Here is a 19,447-nt window from a genome sequence, read left to right as displayed (position 1 = left end):
ACTAACAATGCTAACCAGGTTGATTAGCTAACTTAACCGATGATTTCTAGCAGTAATGCTAAAAATGCTAACTATGTTAACAATGCTAGATTTGCTAACAATGCTAACCAGGTTGATTAGCTAACTTAGTTGATGATTTTTTGCAGTTATGCTAAAAATGCTAGCTATGCTAACAAAGCTAACCATGCTAACTAGATAACTTGCTAGTGAGGACTTTTATTTTGAAACATTTGTTGTTAGGGTATCCATGGTGGCCACTATCAGGAAACAAGAAGTTACTGCAGTATAATCATGTTGGTTGCTATGGAAACGGTCATAAACGCTTAATTTTAATGGTTGCTATGTTGGTTGCTAGGTACATGGAGGTTTCATGTAGTTGACTGGAGGCATAGTTGATGATAACTGACAGTTGGAATGGTTGAACAGTTAAATAGTTGAGTAGTTTCAATGGTCAAATGATTTAATAGTGTATTATTGCAGTGAGGACTTTTATTTTGAAACAGTTGTGGACAGAGGAAACAGTTAACAGGATCTGTAGTCTTAATGAGATTGTATGCTTAAAGCCTGAGACAGAAGGTGCCTCTCATATAGCGTTTACGCGTCCTCTCTCGCTCCTCACTGATCTACATAAAGAATGATGGAGCGGCAACAATGGGATAGTCTAGCCCTTCTTCTATCTTTCTTTATGTAGATCATTGAGGATCGAGGAGCGAGGGAGGACATATAAACGCTGCTTGAGAGGGACCCACAGTAAATACTTTAAAAGTTGTATGTAGATAGTCTAATTAATGTTGATAGACAGAATGTTTAATGGATGTTGATAGGCAGATTGTTTAATAGATATTGATTGACAGTTTAATGGGTGGATGAGTGAATGGTCTGAAGAAGATGAATGGATAGAAGGTTGGATGGAATGTGCCTTATATTCTTGTTAAGAGAGACACTGATACAGCTATCTGAGAGTAGTTGATACAGGTGTAATCAATTTAACTGGCTAGTCTTAAGAGAGCCAGAGTGTACTCTTAAAGCCTGAGACAGAGTAAATAATTTAAAAGTTGAATGTAGATAGTCTAATTAATGTTGATAGACAGAGAGTTTAATGGATGTTGATAGACAGGTTGTTTAATAAATGTTGATAGACAGTTTAATGGGTGGATGAGTGAATGGTCTGAAGAAAATGAATGGATAGAATGTTGGATGGAATGTGCCTTATATTATTGTAGAATGGAGAGACAGCTCTCTACTGAGAGTAGTGGATACAGATACAGGTGTAATCAATTTAACTGGCTAGTCTTATGAGAGCCAGCCTGAGACAGAGTAGATTGTTTAAAAGTTGAATGTAGAGCGTCTAATTGATGTTGATAGGCAGACTGTTTAGAATGGGTGGATGAGTGAATGGTTTGAAGAAGATGAATGGATATAAAGTTGGATGGAATTAGGAGGACTTATTTTGATACTGTTGTGCGCAGAGGATACAGGGGAACAGAATATGTAGTCTTCAGAGAGATTGTAAAACCTGAGAGAAACTGACAGTTGGTGCCCAGGTGGCTGACCAGCTGGAGTAAGATTCTAATTGCTGCCGTGATGTCATAATGAGCAATGTTAAGTCTATGGGGGAAATTGTAATAGTTTTTAACTAATAGTTTAAAAAGTATAAAAGTTACAAAGTTGAAAAATATAAAGCAGGCATGGCATAAGCAAGACCTACGCAACAACGTTTGAATGAAGTTTCTACGTTAAACGGTTGAAGCTGAATTGGCTGCGTTAGAAGAAGAAGTTTAATAATAATAAGAAGACTTGGAATAACAGTACAGTGCATTTTCATGCACTGTAATAATAATAATAATAAGAAGAAGACCGAGGAAGAACAGTACAGTGCATTTTCATGCACTGTAATAAGAAAAAGCCTAGGAAGAACAGTACAGTGCATTTTCATGCACTGTAATAACTAGAAATGCAATTCCAAGGAATTACCAGTGCATGAAAATGCAAAAATAGATAGATAATGTAGATATGGTTGCTAAGGTGTAGCTAGGGTAAACATGGTGGTTGCATAGTTTACAGAGAGTTGATAGTGTAAAGGTAGACAGTTTAAAGATGAAACATTCCAGCTTTAACTTAACTAATGATTTCTATTCATGTTAAAATGTTGATTAGCTAACTTAGATAATGATTTCTAGCAGTTACGCTAAAAATGCTAATTATGCTAGCAATGATAACTTTATTAACAATGCTAACCAGGTTGATCAGCTAACTTAACCGATGATTTCTAGCAGTAATGCTAAAAATGCTAACTATGCTAACAATGCTAAATTTGTTAATAATGCTAACCAGGTTGATTAGCTAACTTAGTTGATGATTTTTTGCAGTTTTGCTAAAAATGCTAACTATGCTAACCATGCTAACTAGCTAACTTGCTAGTGAGGACTTTTATTTTGAAACATTTGTTGCTAGGGTATCCATGGTGGCCACTATCAAGAAACAAGAAGTTACTGCAGTATAATCATGTTGGTTGCTATGGAAACGGTCATAAACACTTAATTTTAATGGTTGCTATGTTGGTTGCTAGGTACATGGAGGTTTCATGTAGTTGACTGGAGGCATAGTGGATGATAACTGACAGTTGGAATGGTTGAACAGTTCAATAGTTGAGTAGTTTCAATGGTTAACCCTCTAACCGCCCAGGTTTATTTTGATTTTTGCATAAAAATTTCAAAAGGCCATGGCTTGAAAGTGGTCAGAGATAAAGTCCTACTGTAAATGTGAAAATCATTGAGTATAAACTAAAGTTTATGAAGGGGGTCAATTTTCTCATCTAATTTGCATATTATGACGTCACAGATTGGCAATAGCGTCAAATTATGCACATTTCAGTAAATACTGATTGTTGAACACATTTGAGCAGTTTTACTTTGATTTTTGTAATTTCTCCGACATAACAAACAAACAGGACCACAGCCACATGTAAACCAACAATAGTAAACTATTAGTATTACCACAATCCCTATGTTACTATATAATAAAGTAGCCTGGTCAAATCAGTTCCTATCGCGGATGACTTTGTTGTTCTTCAGAGCCCTATTTTTACTAGACCTGCTGTCTGTACCATGTCAATTACAGACAGTATCATCATGATTATCACTGGCACCAAGCACACCATGCTTATTTGAACCCTTTGGTCAACATTGCTGCAGGTAAACATTGACGTACACACGCAAAGACCCACCTCCATTCACAGACGCATCTTGACTGTCACTGCCAATGAACGACCGATCATAATCTCCAAAAGGCAGATATTCTCCTTCAGAATCAGAGTAGGTGAATAGCAGACCCAAGACTTCATAACACACGACTTTGTTTTTTAACATTTGCCGTTTTTCTGCTTCAATTTGTGCATAGCGATCGCGCATTTCACTTCCGCGTTATAAACAGGAAATGCGTCTTTTTTTTTTGTTTCTCGCGAGTAATACAGGCACTTCCTGAAAACTTTTTTACTCGAATTTGGGCTTGAATCGAAGCTCTGGATGTCTGCCATCTAGTGGTGGAGAGTACAAAGGCGATTTGTCACCCTACTCGGATCTACCGTCTGTTTTAATCAGTGATGTTGCTTGTCGCCGTACGGCGCCTTGGGCGGTTAGAGGGTTAAATGATTTAATAGTGTATTATTGCAGTGAGGACTTTTATTTTGAAACAGTTGTGGACAGAGGAAACAGTTAACAGGATATGTAGTCTTCTGAGAGACTGTATGCTTAAAGCCAGAGAAACTGACAGTTGGTGCTCAGGTGGCCGGCCACCTGGCGTAAGATTCTAATTGCTGCCGTGATGTCATAATGAGCAATGTTAAGTCTATGGGGGAAATTGTAATAGTTTTTAACTAATAGTTTAAAAAGTATAAAAGTTACAAAGTTGAAAAATACAAAGCCCACATCGCGTAAGTAAGACCTACGCGACAAAATTTGAATGGAGTTTCTACGTTAAGCGGTTGAAGCTGAATAGCGTGCGTTAGAAGAAGAATAATAACTAGAAATGCAATTCCAAGGAATTACCAGTGCATGAAAATGCAAAAATAAATTATAGATAGATAATGTAGATATGGCTACTAAGGTGTAGCTAGGGTAAACATGGTGGTTGCATAGTTTAAAGAGAGTTGATAGTGTTTAGGTAGACATTTTAAAGCTTAAACATTCCTGTTCTAACTTAACTAATGATTTCTAACAGGTATTCTAAAATGTTAACTATGCTAACAATGATAACCAGGTTGATTGGTTTACTTGGCTAATGATTTCTAGCAGTAATGCTAAAAATGCTAACAATGCTAACAATGCTAACCACGTTGATTAGCTAACTTAGCTAATCATTTTTAGCAGTTATGCTAAAAATGCTAACAATGCTAACAATGTTAACTGTGCTAACAATGCTAACCAGGTTGATTTGCTAACTTAGCTAATCATTTTTAGCAGTTATGCTAAAAATGCTAACTATGCTAACAATGTTAACTATGCTAACCATGCTAACTAGCTAACTTGGTACTGAGGACTTTTATTTTGAAGCATTTGTTGATGGGGTATCCATGGCTGCCACTATCAGGAATAAAGAAGTTACTGTAGTAAAATCAGGTTGGTTGCTATGGAAACGGTCATAAACGCTTAATTTTGATGGTTGCTATGTTGGTTGCTAGGTGCATGGAGGTCTCATGTAGTTGACTGGAGGCATAGTTGATGATAACTGACAGTTGGAATGGTTGAACAGTTAAATAGTTGAGTAGTTTCAATGGTTAAATGATTTAATAGTGTATTATTGCAGTGAGGACTTTTATTTTGAAACAGTTGTGGAAAGAGGAAACAGTTAACAGGATATGTAGTCTTCACAGAGAGATTGTATGCTTAAAGCCTGAGAGAGAGAGGGCTGCTGCAGGTGGGGCTGGCCACCTGGCATAAGATTCTAATTGCTTAATGATCCGATTGTGATGTCATAGAGGCCAATGTTAAGTCTATGGGGAAATTTGTAATAGTTTTTAATTTATAGTTTAAAAAGTATAAAAGTTACAAAGTTGAAAAATACTTAGCAGCCTTCCCCTATTTAAGACCTACGTTGCGACGTTTGAATGAAGTTTCTAAGTTAAACGGTTCAAGCTGAATAGAAAAAATGAATTTGATCAGCGGAATAATAATAACTAGAAATGCAATTCCAAGGAATTACCAGTGCATGAAAATGCAAAAAAATGTAGATATGGCTACTAAGGTGTAGCTAGGGTAAACATGGTGGTTGCATAGTTTAAAGAGAGTTGATAGTGTTAAGGTAGACATTTTAAAGCTTAAACATTCCTGTTCTAACTTAACTAATAATTTCTAACAGGTATTCTAAAATGTTAACTATGCTAACAATGCTAACCAGGCTGATAAGTTAACTTAGCTGATGATTTCTAGCAGTAATGCTAAAAAATGCTAACTATGCTAACATTGCTAACTATGTTAACTATGCTAACCACGTTGATTAGCTAACTTAGCTAATCATTTTAGCAGTTGTGCTAAAAATGCTAACTATGTTAACAATGCTAACTATGCTAACAATGCTAACCAGGTTGATGAGCTAACTTAGCTAATCATTTTTAGCAGTTATGCTAAAAATGCTAACTATGTTAACAATGCTAACTGTGCTAACCATGCTAACAATGCTAACTTGCTAGTGAGGACTTTTATTTTGAAACAGTAGTTGCTAGGGTATCCATGGTGCCCACTATCAAGAATAAAGAAGTTACTGTAATATAATCATGTTGGTTGCTATGGAAACTGTCAAAAACGCTTAATTTTAATGGTTGCTATGTTGGTTGCTAGGTACATGGAGGATTCATTTAGTTGACTGGAGGCATAGTTGATGATAAATGACAGTTGGAATGGTTGAACAGTTAAATAGTTGAGTAGTTTCAGTGGTTAAATGATTTAATAGTGTATTATTGCAGTGAGGACTTTTATTTTGAAACAGTTGTGGACAGAGGAAACAGTTAACAGGATATGTAGTCTTCACAGAGAGATTGTATGCTTAAAGCCTGAGAGAGAGAGGGCTGCTGCAGGTGGGGCTGGCCATAGATATATATAGAACCCTAGATACCCCATTGTCCATGAGTTCTATTAGGTGGAATGCGTCAACGCGGCCGCCATATTGGTGGGGACAACATTCCCCGTGAATGAATAGAAGTGAATAAGGTGTGGGCAGGTTTTATGAGCTAAAAAAAGCCCTAAAAGTAAGAAATCTCTACAAATTGTTTTTGAGTGATAATATACATTTAGGGAGAGACAGCAATATGTAAAAAAAATAAAAAAAATAAATAAATAAATAAAAAATCGGTGCTTTGTAGTGTAGGTATAGCCTATGCTATGTGAATGAAAGAAATAGGCATAGCCTACCGCAGGCTGTATCATCTGCACCCGCAATAATCCACGAGGCAATGTTTTTTTTTTCCTTCAACAACTGATATCCACACCCGCCCGCTACCCATCATCAGTCATTACAGTAGCTTAATCTACCAGTCGCTTGCCGTCAAAGCCCAAGTCAAATCAGTGAAACAGCAAACTCTATCTGGTCCAACTTGCATATAGGCCTATCTAGTCATTTTTAATAATTTGTTTTAGTTACTGCAACTTGCAACGGCAAAAAAGTTAGGTGGCATATAGTGGCCCAGGACTCACTGGATCTCAAACCGAAAGCAACCTCCGATGTGAGCCAGGCCTGTCGTATATCTTTTTTAAAATAAGATGCGCTTCAATGGAGCTCTAAAAGCCAAAGTTTCAAATTTTTCGTTAGAAAGCAATTTCATTTGAATTATGAACTGCCTTTGAATGAAGTTTGATCGGACTGTAGGCTAAGTTCTCAGAAAGTTTCAAGACGTTAAGACACGCACGTTTGCTCTGTGGAAGTAGGCTATAAGAGCGGTGCATTTTTTTTTTTTCAAGGATACCTTCATACCTCACGAAGCCTATGCTTGTTTGTGTGTTCTTATTTGTCCTTTTTACCTATAGCCTAATTATTAGAGGGGTTGTATCTCTATTGAAATTCACAAGCTTCTTCTAATGAAACATGATTGGTGAAGCATCAAATATCCCCCTTATTGCAGTGTCCAATATCGGTCCAAACATTTAGCATAATCAAACAGTCCAAGATTAAACCCCAAATCAAAAACCAAAAATCTTCTGCTTTTGATAGCCTACTGGTATGCCGCACCAAAAGAAATGTCTCACCAAACGCACGTAGGCAGAGATTTCGCCTAAGACAGGGCATAATTTGAGGCGTAGGCCTAGGCCCTAGGCAATGTCCTGTCAACCTAGCCTATCTTCTTGTCTCTATTGAAGTTGTATTTTGTGTTTACAACACTGACATGTTCCGTGTGCGGATAGGGTAGAGGAGGCTCCAGGCTTTAAAAACTTTTACCGTTTATGTGCATCGGCGCAGACTACGAAGCGACAGCTGTTTTCACGGTAAGTAGGCCTATGCTCCTGTCTCTAAATAGGTATAGACCTACTTGCTATGTCACTCGATTTTCTGTAATAAATGCAGCCTGTAGCCTAGGCTAATTCAGAAAACCCAGACCGGTCGTGGCATCAGTATCGCTTTTAAACGCGACAGTGTAGCGTGAAAGGGAGAATGCACCCCCGGTAGCATTACGCCATCAGAGAAAAAATGTTGGACTGAGTGAATCACTACAAGCTTTATTTGAATTGTTTGTACAGTTCCCGTAGCCACCCTTCAGAGCAGGACTGGATAAACCTACATTTCTGTAGCAGTAGCCTACAGATTTCCCACAATGATTGGAGAGTATAGCCAACACGTTTCGTGAGAGTAGCCTACATCCCAACAGGTTTAAGACCCATTTCTTCCAGAGGTGTTACAGTACGATCGGGCACCAATGATCTCACTCTGAAAACAGATCATAAACTGCTCTGTGTAGGCTAACACCGTGCTAGATGCCTGCATATTGCTTGCATATAGCGTGCACGCACACACCTGCTGTGACCTGCACTTACAGTAACTCTGATTTCACTGTGTTAGTACTATCGGGCGAATTCTTCCCACGACACCAAAAGTAACGACATTAAGTTACATTAATTTAGCCATTGAGTTAGCCATTCACACATCAAGCTTGCAACGTCGGGAAAGAGTTAATTGTCTTGCCTGAAAAATAAACAAACCCTTTGGACCGGAGGAATACCACGTAGCTAGCCTAGCTGATATGCAAAACAGTAATGCAAACGTTGTTATAGCGATACGTGTCTGGAGAGCCTCTGGAAGTGTTTTTACCCTGCCTTTTTAAAGAAGACAACACTCAGAGAAATTAGGCAAAGTAGCCTTGCTATAACTACATGAAGAAGAGACAACTCAATTTTGGTTAGCGGATTATGTGTGCCATCACAGCTAACAACACTATCGACGGTTGTCCCTATAATAGGCGCAAACAATTAATTTATTATTAAAGTATAAAGACAACCATTGTTTCACAACTATAAAGGCTACTGCAATATGGATGGTATTAACAATTATGAAGATCATTGGGAAGACAAGATATACGGTTATTATGTTGTTATACTACTGCTAGCATAAAGTAGCCTAGGCTAGAACATACAGTAGCACCAGTGCGACATAACGGCTAATGGTTCATATGTTGACAATAATGTATCCTATTAATAGCCAATAAATGTAGCCTATTAATATAGATATTATAAGGGAGAAAATGTGGTTTTACCGGTGAAAAGTGATTCGGGTCTGCAACGGTCGCCAATTTGAGCAACCCCAGGCAGCACAGAAAGCAGGCATTGTAATATTATGTTTTGACAGCTACTAACTGCCATTCATTTTTTCAACTGAATGTCCCCACCAATATGGCGGCGACGTAGACGTACGTTCGGGACCCCATTGTGGTATCTAGGGTTCTATATATATCTATGGGGCTGGCCACCTGGCATAAGATTCTAATTGCTCAACGACCCGATTGTGATGTCATAGAGGCCAATGTTAAGTCTATGGGGAAATTTTTAATAGTTTTTAATTTATAGTTCAAAAAGTATAAAAGTTACAAAGTTGAAAAGTCATAGCAACCCGATCCATTAGAATACCTACGTTACAAAGTTTGAATGAAGTTTCTAAGTTAAACGGTTGAAGAGAAATTGCGGTTAGAAAAAGCTGTCAGCGGAATAATAATAAAGAAAACTAGAAATGCAATTCCAAGGAATTACCAGTGCATGAAAATGCAAAAAAATTTAGATATGGCTACTAAGGTGTAGCTAGGGTAAACATGGTGGTTGCATAGTTTAAAGAGAGTTGATGGTGTTAAGGTAGACATTTTAAAGCTTAAACATTCCTGTCCTAACTTAACTAATGATTTCTAATAGGTATTCTAAAATGTTGACTATGCTAACAATGATAACCAGGTTGATAAGTTAACTTAGCTGATGATTTCTAGCAGTAATGCTAAAAATGTTAACTATGCTAACATTGCTAACTATGTTAACAATGCTAACCATGTTGATTAGCTAACTTAGCTAATCATTTTAGCAGATGTGCTAAAAATGCTAACTATGTTAACAGTGCTAACCAGGTTGATTAGCTAACTTAGCTAATCATTTTTAGCAGTTATGCTAAAAATGCTAACTATGCTAACCATGCTAACAATGCTAACTTGCTAATGAGGACTTTTATTTTGAAACAGTAGTTGCTAGGGTATCCATGGTGCCCACTATCAGGAATAAAGAAGTTACTGTAGTATAATCATGTTGGTTGCTATGGAAACTGTCAAAAATGCTTAGTTTTAATGGTTGCTATGTTGGTTGCTAGGTACATGGAGGTTTCATTTAGTTGACTGGAGGCATAGTTGATGATAACTGACAGTTGGAATGGTTGAACAGTTAAATAGTTGAGTAGTTTCAGTGGTTAAATGATTTAATAGTGTATTATTGCAGTGAGGACTTTTATTTTGAAACAGTTGTGGAAAGAGGAAACAGTTAACAGGATATGTAGTCTTCACAGAGCTATTGTATGCTTAAAGCCTGAGAGAGAGAGGGCTGCTGCAGGTGGGGCTGGCCACCTGGCATAAGATTCTAATTGCTCAACGACCCGATTGTGATGTCATAGAGGCCAATGTTAAGTCTATGGGGAAATTTTGAATAGTTTTTATTTAATAGTTCAAAAAGTATAAAAGTTACAAAGTTGAAAAGTCATAGCAACCCGATCCATTAGAATACCTACGTTACAAAGTTTGAATGAAGTTTCTAAGTTAAACGGTTGAAGAGAAATTGCGGTTAGAAAAAGTGGTAAGCGGAATAATAATAACTATAAGAAGCCTAGGAAGAACAGTACAGTGCATTTGCATGCACTGTAACTAGAAATGCAATTCCAAGGAATTACCAGTGCATGAAAATGCAAAAAAATGAGGATATGGCTACTAAGGTGTAGCTAGGGTAAACATGGTGGTTGCATAGTTTAAAGAGAGTTGATAGTGTTAAGGTAGACATTTTAAAGCTTAAACATTCCTGTTCTAACTTAACTAATACATTCTAACAGGTATTCTAAAATGTTAACTATGCTAACAATGCTAACCAGGTTGATAAGTTAACTTAGCTGATGATTTCTAGCAGTAATGCTAAAAATGCTAACTATGCTAACTTTGCTAACTATGTTAACAATGCTAACCACATAACTTAGCTAATCATTTTAGCAGTTGTGCTAAAAATGCTAACTATGCTAACAATGCTAACCAGGTTGATTAGCTAACTTAGCTAATTATTTTTAGCAGTTATGCTAAAAATGCTAACTATGCTAACAATGCTAACTATGCTAACAATGCTAACTTGCTAGTGAGGACTTTTATTTTGAAATAGTAGTTGCTAGGGTATCCATGGTGCCCACTATCAGGAATAAAGAAGTTACTGTAGTATAATCATGTTGGTTGCTATGGAAACTGTCAAAAACGCTTAATTTTAATGGTTGCTATGTTGGTTGCTAGGTACATGGAGGTTTCATTTAGTTGACTGGAAGCATAGTTGATGATAACTGACAGTTGGAATGGTTGAACAGTTAAATAGTTGAGTAGTTTCAGTGGTTAAATGATTTAATAGTGTATTATTGCAGTGAGGACTTTTATTTTGAAACAGTTGTGGACAGAGGAAACAGTAAACAGGATATGTAGTCTTCACAGAGAGATTGTATGCTTAAAGCCTGAGAGAGAGAGGGCTGCTGCAGGTGGGGTTGGCCACCTGGCATAAGATTCTAATTGCTCAACGACCCGATTGTGATGTCATAGAGGCCAATGTTAAGTCTATGGGGAAATTTTAATAGTTTTTATTTAATAGTTCAAAAAGTATAAAAGTTACAAAGTTGAAAAGTCATACCAACCCGATCCATTAGAAGACCTACGTTACAGAGTTTGAATGAAGTTTCTAAGTTAAACGGTTGAAGAGAAATTGCGGTTAGAAAAATCGATCAGCGGAATAATAATAATAACTAGAAATGCAATTCCAAGGAATTACCAGTGCATGAAAATGCAAAAAAATGTAGATATGGCTACTAAGGTGTAGCTAGGGTAAACATGGTGGTTGCATAGTTTAAAGAGAGTTGATGGTGTTAAGGTAGACATTTTAAAGCTTAAACATTCCTGTTCTAACTTAACTAATGATTTCTAACAGGTATTCTAAAATGTTGACTATGCTAACAATGCTAACCAGGTTGATAAGTTAACTTAGCTGATGATTTCTAGCAGTAATGTTAAAAATGCTAACTATGCTAACATTGCTAACTATCTTAACAATGCTAACCATGTTGATTAGCTAACTTAGCTAATCATTTTAGCAGTTGTGTTAAAAATGCTAAAAATGCTAACTATGTTAACAATGCTAACTATGCTAACAATGCTAACCAGGTTGATGAGCTAACTTAGCTAATCATTTTTAGCAGTTATGCTAAAAATGCTAACTATGTTAACAATGCTAACTGTGCTAACCATGCTAACAATGCTAACTTGCTAGTGAGGACTTTTATTTTGAAACAGTAGTTGCTAGGGTATCCATGGTGCCCACTATCAAGAATAAAGAAGTTACTGTAGTATAATCATGTTGGTTGCTATGGAAACTGTCAAAAACGCTTAATTTTAATGGTTGCTATGTTGGTTGCTAGGTACATGGAGGATTCATTTAGTTGACTGGAGGCATAGTTGATGATAAATGACAGTTGGAATGGTTGAACAGTTAAATAGTTGAGTAGTTTCAGTGGTTAAATGATTTAATAGTGTATTATTGCAGTGAGGACTTTTATTTTGAAACAGTTGTGGACAGAGGAAACAGTTAACAGGATATGTAGTCTTCACAGAGAGATTGTATGCTTAAAGCCTGAGAGAGAGAGGGCTGCTGCAGGTGGGTCTGGCCACCTGGCATAAGATTCTAATTGCTCAACGACCCGATTGTGATGTCATAGAGGCCAATGTTAAGTCTATGGGGAAATTTTTAATAGTTTTTAATTTATAGTTCAAAAAGTATAAAAGTTACAAAGTTGAAAAGTCATAGCAACCCGATCCATTAGAATACCTACGTTACAAAGTTTGAATGAAGTTTCTAAGTTAAACGGTTGAAGAGAAATTGCGGTTAGAAAAAGCTGTCAGCGGAATAATAATAAAGAAAACTAGAAATGCAATTCCAAGGAATTACCAGTGCATGAAAATGCAAAAAAATGTAGATATGGCTACTAAGGTGTAGCTAGGGTAAACATGGTGGTTGCATAGTTTAAAGAGAGTTGATAGTGTTAAGGTAGACATTTTAAAGCTTAAACATTCCTGTTCTAACTTAACTAATAATTTCTAACAGGTATTCTAAAATGTTAACTATGCTAACAATGCTAACCAGGTTGATAAGTTAACTTAGCTGATGATTTCTAGCAGTAATGCTAAAAAATGCTAACTATGCTAACATTGCTAACTATGTTAACTATGCTAACCACGTTGATTAGCTAACTTAGCTAATCATTTTAGCAGTTATGCTAAAAATGCAAATATGTTAACAATGCTAACTATGCTAACAATGCTAACCAGGTTGATGAGCTAACTTAGCTAATCATTTTTAGCAGTTATGCTAAAAATGCTAACTATGTTAACAATGCTAACTGTGCTAACCATGCTAACAATGCTAACTTGCTAGTGAGGACTTTTATTTTGAAACAGTAGTTGCTAGGGTATCCATGGTGCCCACTATCAAGAATAAAGAAGTTACTGTAGTATAATCATGTTGGTTGCTATGGAAACTGTCAAAAACGCTTAATTTTAATGGTTGCTATGTTGGTTGCTAGGTACATGGAGGATTCATTTAGTTGACTGGAGGCATAGTTGATGATAAATGACAGTTGGAATGGTTGAACAGTTAAATAGTTGAGTAGTTTCAGTGGTTAAATGATTTAATAGTGTATTATTGCAGTGAGGACTTTTATTTTGAAACAGTTGTGGACAGAGGAAACAGTTAACAGGATATGTAGTCTTCACAGAGAGATTGTATGCTTAAAGCCTGAGAGAGAGAGGGCTGCTGCAGGTGGGGCTGGCCACCTGGCATAAGATTCTAATTGCTCAACGACCCGATTGTGATGTCATAGAGGCCAATGTTAAGTCTATGGGGAAATTTTGAATAGTTTTTAATTTATAGTTCAAAAAGTATAAAAGTTACAAAGTTGAAAAGTCATAGCAACCCGATCCATTAGAATACCTACGTTACAAAGTTTGAATGAAGTTTCTAAGTTAAACGGTTGAAGAGAAATTGCGGTTAGAAAAAGCTGTCAGCGGAATAATAATAAAGAAAACTAGAAATGCAATTCCAAGGAATTACCAGTGCATGAAAATGCAAAAATAGATAGATAATGTAGATATGGTTGCTAAGATGTAGCTAGGGTAAACATGGTTGTTGCATAGTTTACAGAGAGTTGATAGTGTGAAGGTAGACATTTTAAAGATGAAACGTTCCAGTTCTAACTTAACTAATGATTTCTATTCATGTTAAAATGTTGATTAGCTAACTTAGCTAATGATTTCTAGCAGTTACGCTAAAAATGCTTATTATGCTAGCAATGCTAACTTTACTAACAATGCTAACCAGGTTGATTAGCTAACTTAACCGATGATTTCTAGCAGTAATGCTAAAAATGCTAACTATGCTAACAATGCTAAATTTGCTAACAATGCTAACCAGGTTGATTAGCTAACTTAGTTGATGATTTTTTGCAATTATACTAAAAATGCTAACAATGCTAACCATGCTAACTAGCTAACTTGCTAGTGAGGACTTTTATTTTGAAACATTTGTTGCTAGGGTATCCATGGTGGCCACTATCAGGAAACAAGAAGTTACTGCAGTATAATCATGTTGGTTGCTATGGAAACGGTCATAAACACTTAATTTTAATGGTTGCTATGTTGGTTGCTAGGTACATGGAGGTTTCATGTAGTTGACTGGAGGCATAGTGGATGATAACTGACAGTTGGAATGGTTGAACAGTTCAATAGTTGAGTAGTTTTTAATGGTTAAATGATTTAATAGTGTATTATTGCAGTGAGGACCTTTATTTTGAAACAGTTGTGGACAGAGGACGTAGTGAAACAGGATCTGTAGTCTTAATGAGATTGTATGCTTAAAGCCTGAGACAGAAGGTGCCTCTCATATAGCGTTTACGCGTCCTCTCTCGCTCCTCACTGATCTACATAAAGAATGATGGAGCGGCAACAATGGGATAGTCTAGCCCTTCTTCTATCTTTCTTTATGTAGATCATTGTGGATCGAGGAGCGAGGGAGGACATATAAACGCTGCTTGAGAGGGACCCACAGTAAATACTTTAAAAGTTGTATGTAGATAGTCTAATTAATGTTGATAGACAGACTGTTTAATGGATGTTGATAGGCAGATTGTTTAATAGATATTGATTGACAGTTTAATGGGTGGATGAGTGAATGGTCTGAAGAAGATGAATGGATAGAAGGTTGGATGGAATGTGCCTTATATTCTTGTTAAGAGAGACACTACAGCTCTCTGAGAGTAGTTGACACAGGTGTAATCAATTTAACTGGCTAGTCTTAAGAGAGCTAGAGTAGGCTACTCTTAAAGCCTGAGACAGAGTAAATAATTTAAAAGTTGAATGTAGATAGTCTAATTAATGTTGATAGACAGAGAGTTTAATGGATGTTGATAGACAGATTGTTTAATAGATGTTGATAGACAGTTTAATGGGTGGATGAGTGAATGGTCTGAAGAAGATGAATGGATAGAATGTTGGATGGAATGTGCCTTATATTCTTGTAGAATGGAGAGACACAGCTCTCTACTGAGAGTAGTGGATACAGATACAGGTGTAATCAATTTAACTGGCTAGTCTTAAGAGAGCCAGCCTGAGACAGAGTAGATTGTTTAAAAGTTGAATGTAGATCGTCTAATTGATGTTGATAGGCAGACTGTTTAGAATGGGTGGATGAGTGAATGGTTTGAAGAAGATGAATGGATATAAAGTTGAATGGAATTAGGAGGACTTATTTTGATACTGTTGTGCGCAGAGGATACAGGGGAACAGAATATGTAGTCTTCAGAGAGGAGCCTGAGAGAAACTGACAGTTGGTGCCCAGGTGGCCGGCCACCTGGTGTAAGATTCTAATTGCTGCCGTGATGTCATAATGAGCAATGTTAAGTCTATGGGGGAAATTGTAATAGTTTTTAACTAATAGTTTAAAAAGTATAAAAGTTACAAAGTTGAAAAATATAAAGCAGGCATGGCATAAGCAAGACCTACGCAACAACGTTTGAATGAAGTTTCTACGTTAAACGGTTGAAGCTGAATTGGCTGCGTTAGAAGAAGAAGTTTAATAATAATAATAACTAGAAATGCAATTCCAAGGAATTACCAGTGCATGAAAATGCAAAAAAATGTAGATATGGCTACTAAGGTGTAGCTAGGGTAAACATGGTGGTTGCATAGTTTAAAGAGAGTTGATGGTGTTAAGGTAGACATTTTAAAGCTTAAACATTCCTGTTCTAACTTAACTAATGATTTCTAACAGGTATTCTAAAATGTTGACTATGCTAACAATGCTAACCAGGTTGATAAGTTAACTTAGCTGATGATTTCTAGCAGTAATGTTAAAAATGCTAACAATGCTAACATTGCTAACTATGTTAACAATGCTAACCATGTTGATTAGCTAACTTAGCTAATCATTTTAGCAGTTGTGTTAAAAATGTGAACTATGCTAATAATGTTAACAATGCTAACTATGCTAACAATGCTAACCAGGTTGATTAGCTAACTTAGCTAATCATTTTTAGCAGTTATGCTAACTATGCTAACAATGCTAACAATGCTAACAATGCTAACTTGCTAGTGAGGACTTTTATTTTGAAACAGTAGTTGCTAGGGTATCCATGGTGCCCACTATCAGGAATAAAGAAGTTACTGTAGTATAATCATGTTGGTTGCTATGGAAACTGTCAAAAACGCTTAGTTTTAATGGTTGCTATGTTGGTTGCTAGGTACATGGAGGTTTCATTTAGTTGACTGGAGGCATAGTTGATGATAACTGACAGTTGGAATGGTTGAACAGTTAAATAGTTGAGTAGTTTCAGTGGTTAAATGATTTAATAGTGTATTATTGCAGTGAGGACTTTTATTTTGAAACAGTTGTGGAAAGAGGAAACAGTTAACAGGATATGTAGTCTTCACAGAGAGATTGTATGCTTAAAGCCTGAGAGAGAGAGGGCTGCTGCAGGTGGGGCTGGCCACCTGGCATAAGATTCTAATTGCTCAACGACCCGATTGTGATGTCATAGAGGCCAATGTAAAGTCTATGGGGAAATTTTGAATAGTTTTTATTTAATAGTTCAAAAAGTATAAAAGTTACAAAGTTGAAAAGTCATAGCAACCCGATCCATTAGAATACCTACGTTACAAAGTTTGAATGAAGTTTCTAAGTTAAACGGTTGAAGAGAAATTGCGGTCAGAAAAAGTGGTAAGCGGAATAATAATAAATATAATAAGAAGTCTAGGAAGAACAGTACAGTGCATTTTCATGCACTGTAATAATAAGAAGACTAGGAAGAACAGTACAGTGCATTTTCATGCACTGTAATAATAAGAAGACTAGGAAGAACAGTACAGTGCATTTTCATGCACTGTAATAAGAAGAAGAAGCCTTGGAAGAACAGTACAGTGCATTTTCATGCACTGTAATAAACAATATAATAACCTAAAACTACACTGTGTCCACAAATATTAAGTTTTTTTTCCCCAGCTTCAAGACAACCGACATTGTGCAATTGATGTAAGGAGCATTTGTGACTTTTCATCTCTGTCCATCCAAAGTCAGCATACTGTAATTCAGGAATTGCTGCAGCATCACCACAGAATGTGATTAAAGGGATAGTTTGGGTTTTAAGACACGAAGTTATATGGGTTCCCCGTCAGCAACGTTGTGCATCAGCACTGACTTACCCCGCAACAGCGTCCTGTGAGCCGAGATCCAGCCGGTTTTTGATGCTGAAGAAAGTAGTCCGGCAAGTTTCTGGGGTCACGAAAGTAAAGTGTTTTTCTTCTCAAAACCATATGCGTTCAAAAGAGTGATATATTTGCACCACAAAAACGTTGTCCAGGAAAAATTCAAACCTCGTTATCACTTACTTATTTTTCGCGATTCCTATCACTGCGCGCTTCTGACAGCTGGACAACGTTTTTGTGGTGCAAATATATCACTCTGTTGAACGCATATGGTTTTGAGAAGAAAAACACTTTACTTTCGTGACCCCAGAAACTTGCTGAAGAAAATAGTCCGGCATCAAAAACGATCAAAAACCGGCTGGATCTCGGCTCACAGGACGCTGTCGGGGGGTAAGTCAGTGCTGATGCACAACGTTGCTGACAGGGAACCCATATAACTTCGTGTCTTAAAACCCGAACTATCCCTTTAAGGCAAGTATCAAAGCGTGGCACTTCATGTCATATTATGCAACTACTGGTGGATTTGTTTATTAGCACAATTATGTGTGTCTAAACCTAATGAGCTAACTAGCCACGAGCCAACAGACTTGTGTCACAGACATCACAGCTGCCACTGCTGAAGACTTCGGAACTAATGACAGTATTTTGCCAATATATATGTATGTATATGTATTGGGGAGATGTGTTTATTTTATTTTTGTGACTTCGTGCTTTTAGACAGATATTACATAGTGTTCCACAGGGCTCTGGTTGTTAACGTCACATCTGGATGCAGCAACAAAGCCCTCCAAAGCAATAGGCCATATGACCCTGTGTCTTAACAACGGCAGTTAGACATCCTTCCAGAATGCAATTACACACATCTCACATCACCTCCAGGAAACATTAACAACCCTAAATTCAATATCTGCTCACTCTCACTCTAAAAGGACCTGGCGGCACCTCACGGCATGAGATAATGGCCGCGCTTGTCACCTTTCGGTGTTCACTGCCTGAAATCCATTAGCTGCAAAAGGCTGTGGTCTTGTACTACAGTAACTGTACATACTGCCATGGCATGCTGCTTCCATAATAGTAAACAGAGCCAGTCTTCTTCTTCGTGTTAAGTGAGAGGATAAACAGATCATGTTTATGCACTTTCACAGCAAATGTGTACACAGAGGTGTGTTAAAAAAACAACGGACATTGTGTTGTTCTCAACGCAAGTTGTGTTATTTTCAACAAAGATTCTGTAACAATCAAATGATAAAGGAAAACAACACAAACTGTGTTGTCCCTATCTGGACACAGAGATGTGTTAAAAAACAATGCAAGTTGTGTTTGTTTTCAACACATTCATTTTGAGTGTGTGGACAAAACACTCAATGTGGTTTCAGACAGTTGATGTTCAGCCACAATCAACATCATGGACTGGGATTGCTCCTCACTGGCACTGCACTGAGGGCATGTACAGTCTGAAACCATAATGCATGGGCGCACACAAACACATACACCCACACACCCACACAAACACATACACCGCCCCCCCCACACACACACAGTAACATACATACACACAAACACATACACACACCCAAACACATACACACACACACAGACACACACACACACACACACACACAGTAACATACATGTACATACACACAATCACATACTGTACACACACACACACACACACACACAGGCACATAGACACACACACACACACACACACACACACACACACACACACACACACACACGTGCTACGAATGGCACTTACGCTATCAGCCTCTGCTTTGGAGTCATAATAGGTGATATCAGAGTCCTGCAAGAGAACAGAGGAAGGACGTGTAGTTAGAATGAGGAAGAGATGTCATAAGTTTCTGTGTGGGCTGACAGATTCACACCCATCAGCCAACTTTGCATCTCAAAAACAATCCCTCATCGCACCATTCTACACGATTTTTTCAGCAGGCA

General features: G+C 37.2%; 1 protein-coding gene across 1 annotated transcript in view; it reads right to left on the bottom strand.

The window, feature by feature from the left end:
* Positions 1-19,447, bottom strand: part of cacna2d2a (calcium channel, voltage-dependent, alpha 2/delta subunit 2a) — a 237,236-nt gene that overhangs the window by 92,136 nt on the left and 125,653 nt on the right. Inside the window, exon 5 of the mRNA XM_062546222.1 lies at positions 19,247-19,295. Within this exon, the coding sequence (XP_062402206.1) occupies positions 19,247-19,295 (49 nt within the window). The remainder of the gene's footprint in view (positions 1-19,246; positions 19,296-19,447) is intronic.

The sequence above is a fragment of the Sardina pilchardus genome, chromosome 9 (genome assembly GCF_963854185.1).
Source record: "Sardina pilchardus chromosome 9, fSarPil1.1, whole genome shotgun sequence".
Classification (NCBI taxonomy): domain Eukaryota; kingdom Metazoa; phylum Chordata; class Actinopteri; order Clupeiformes; family Clupeidae; genus Sardina; species Sardina pilchardus.
Note: the sequence above shows the minus strand (reverse complement) of the source record. Positions and strands in the feature narration are given on the sequence as shown.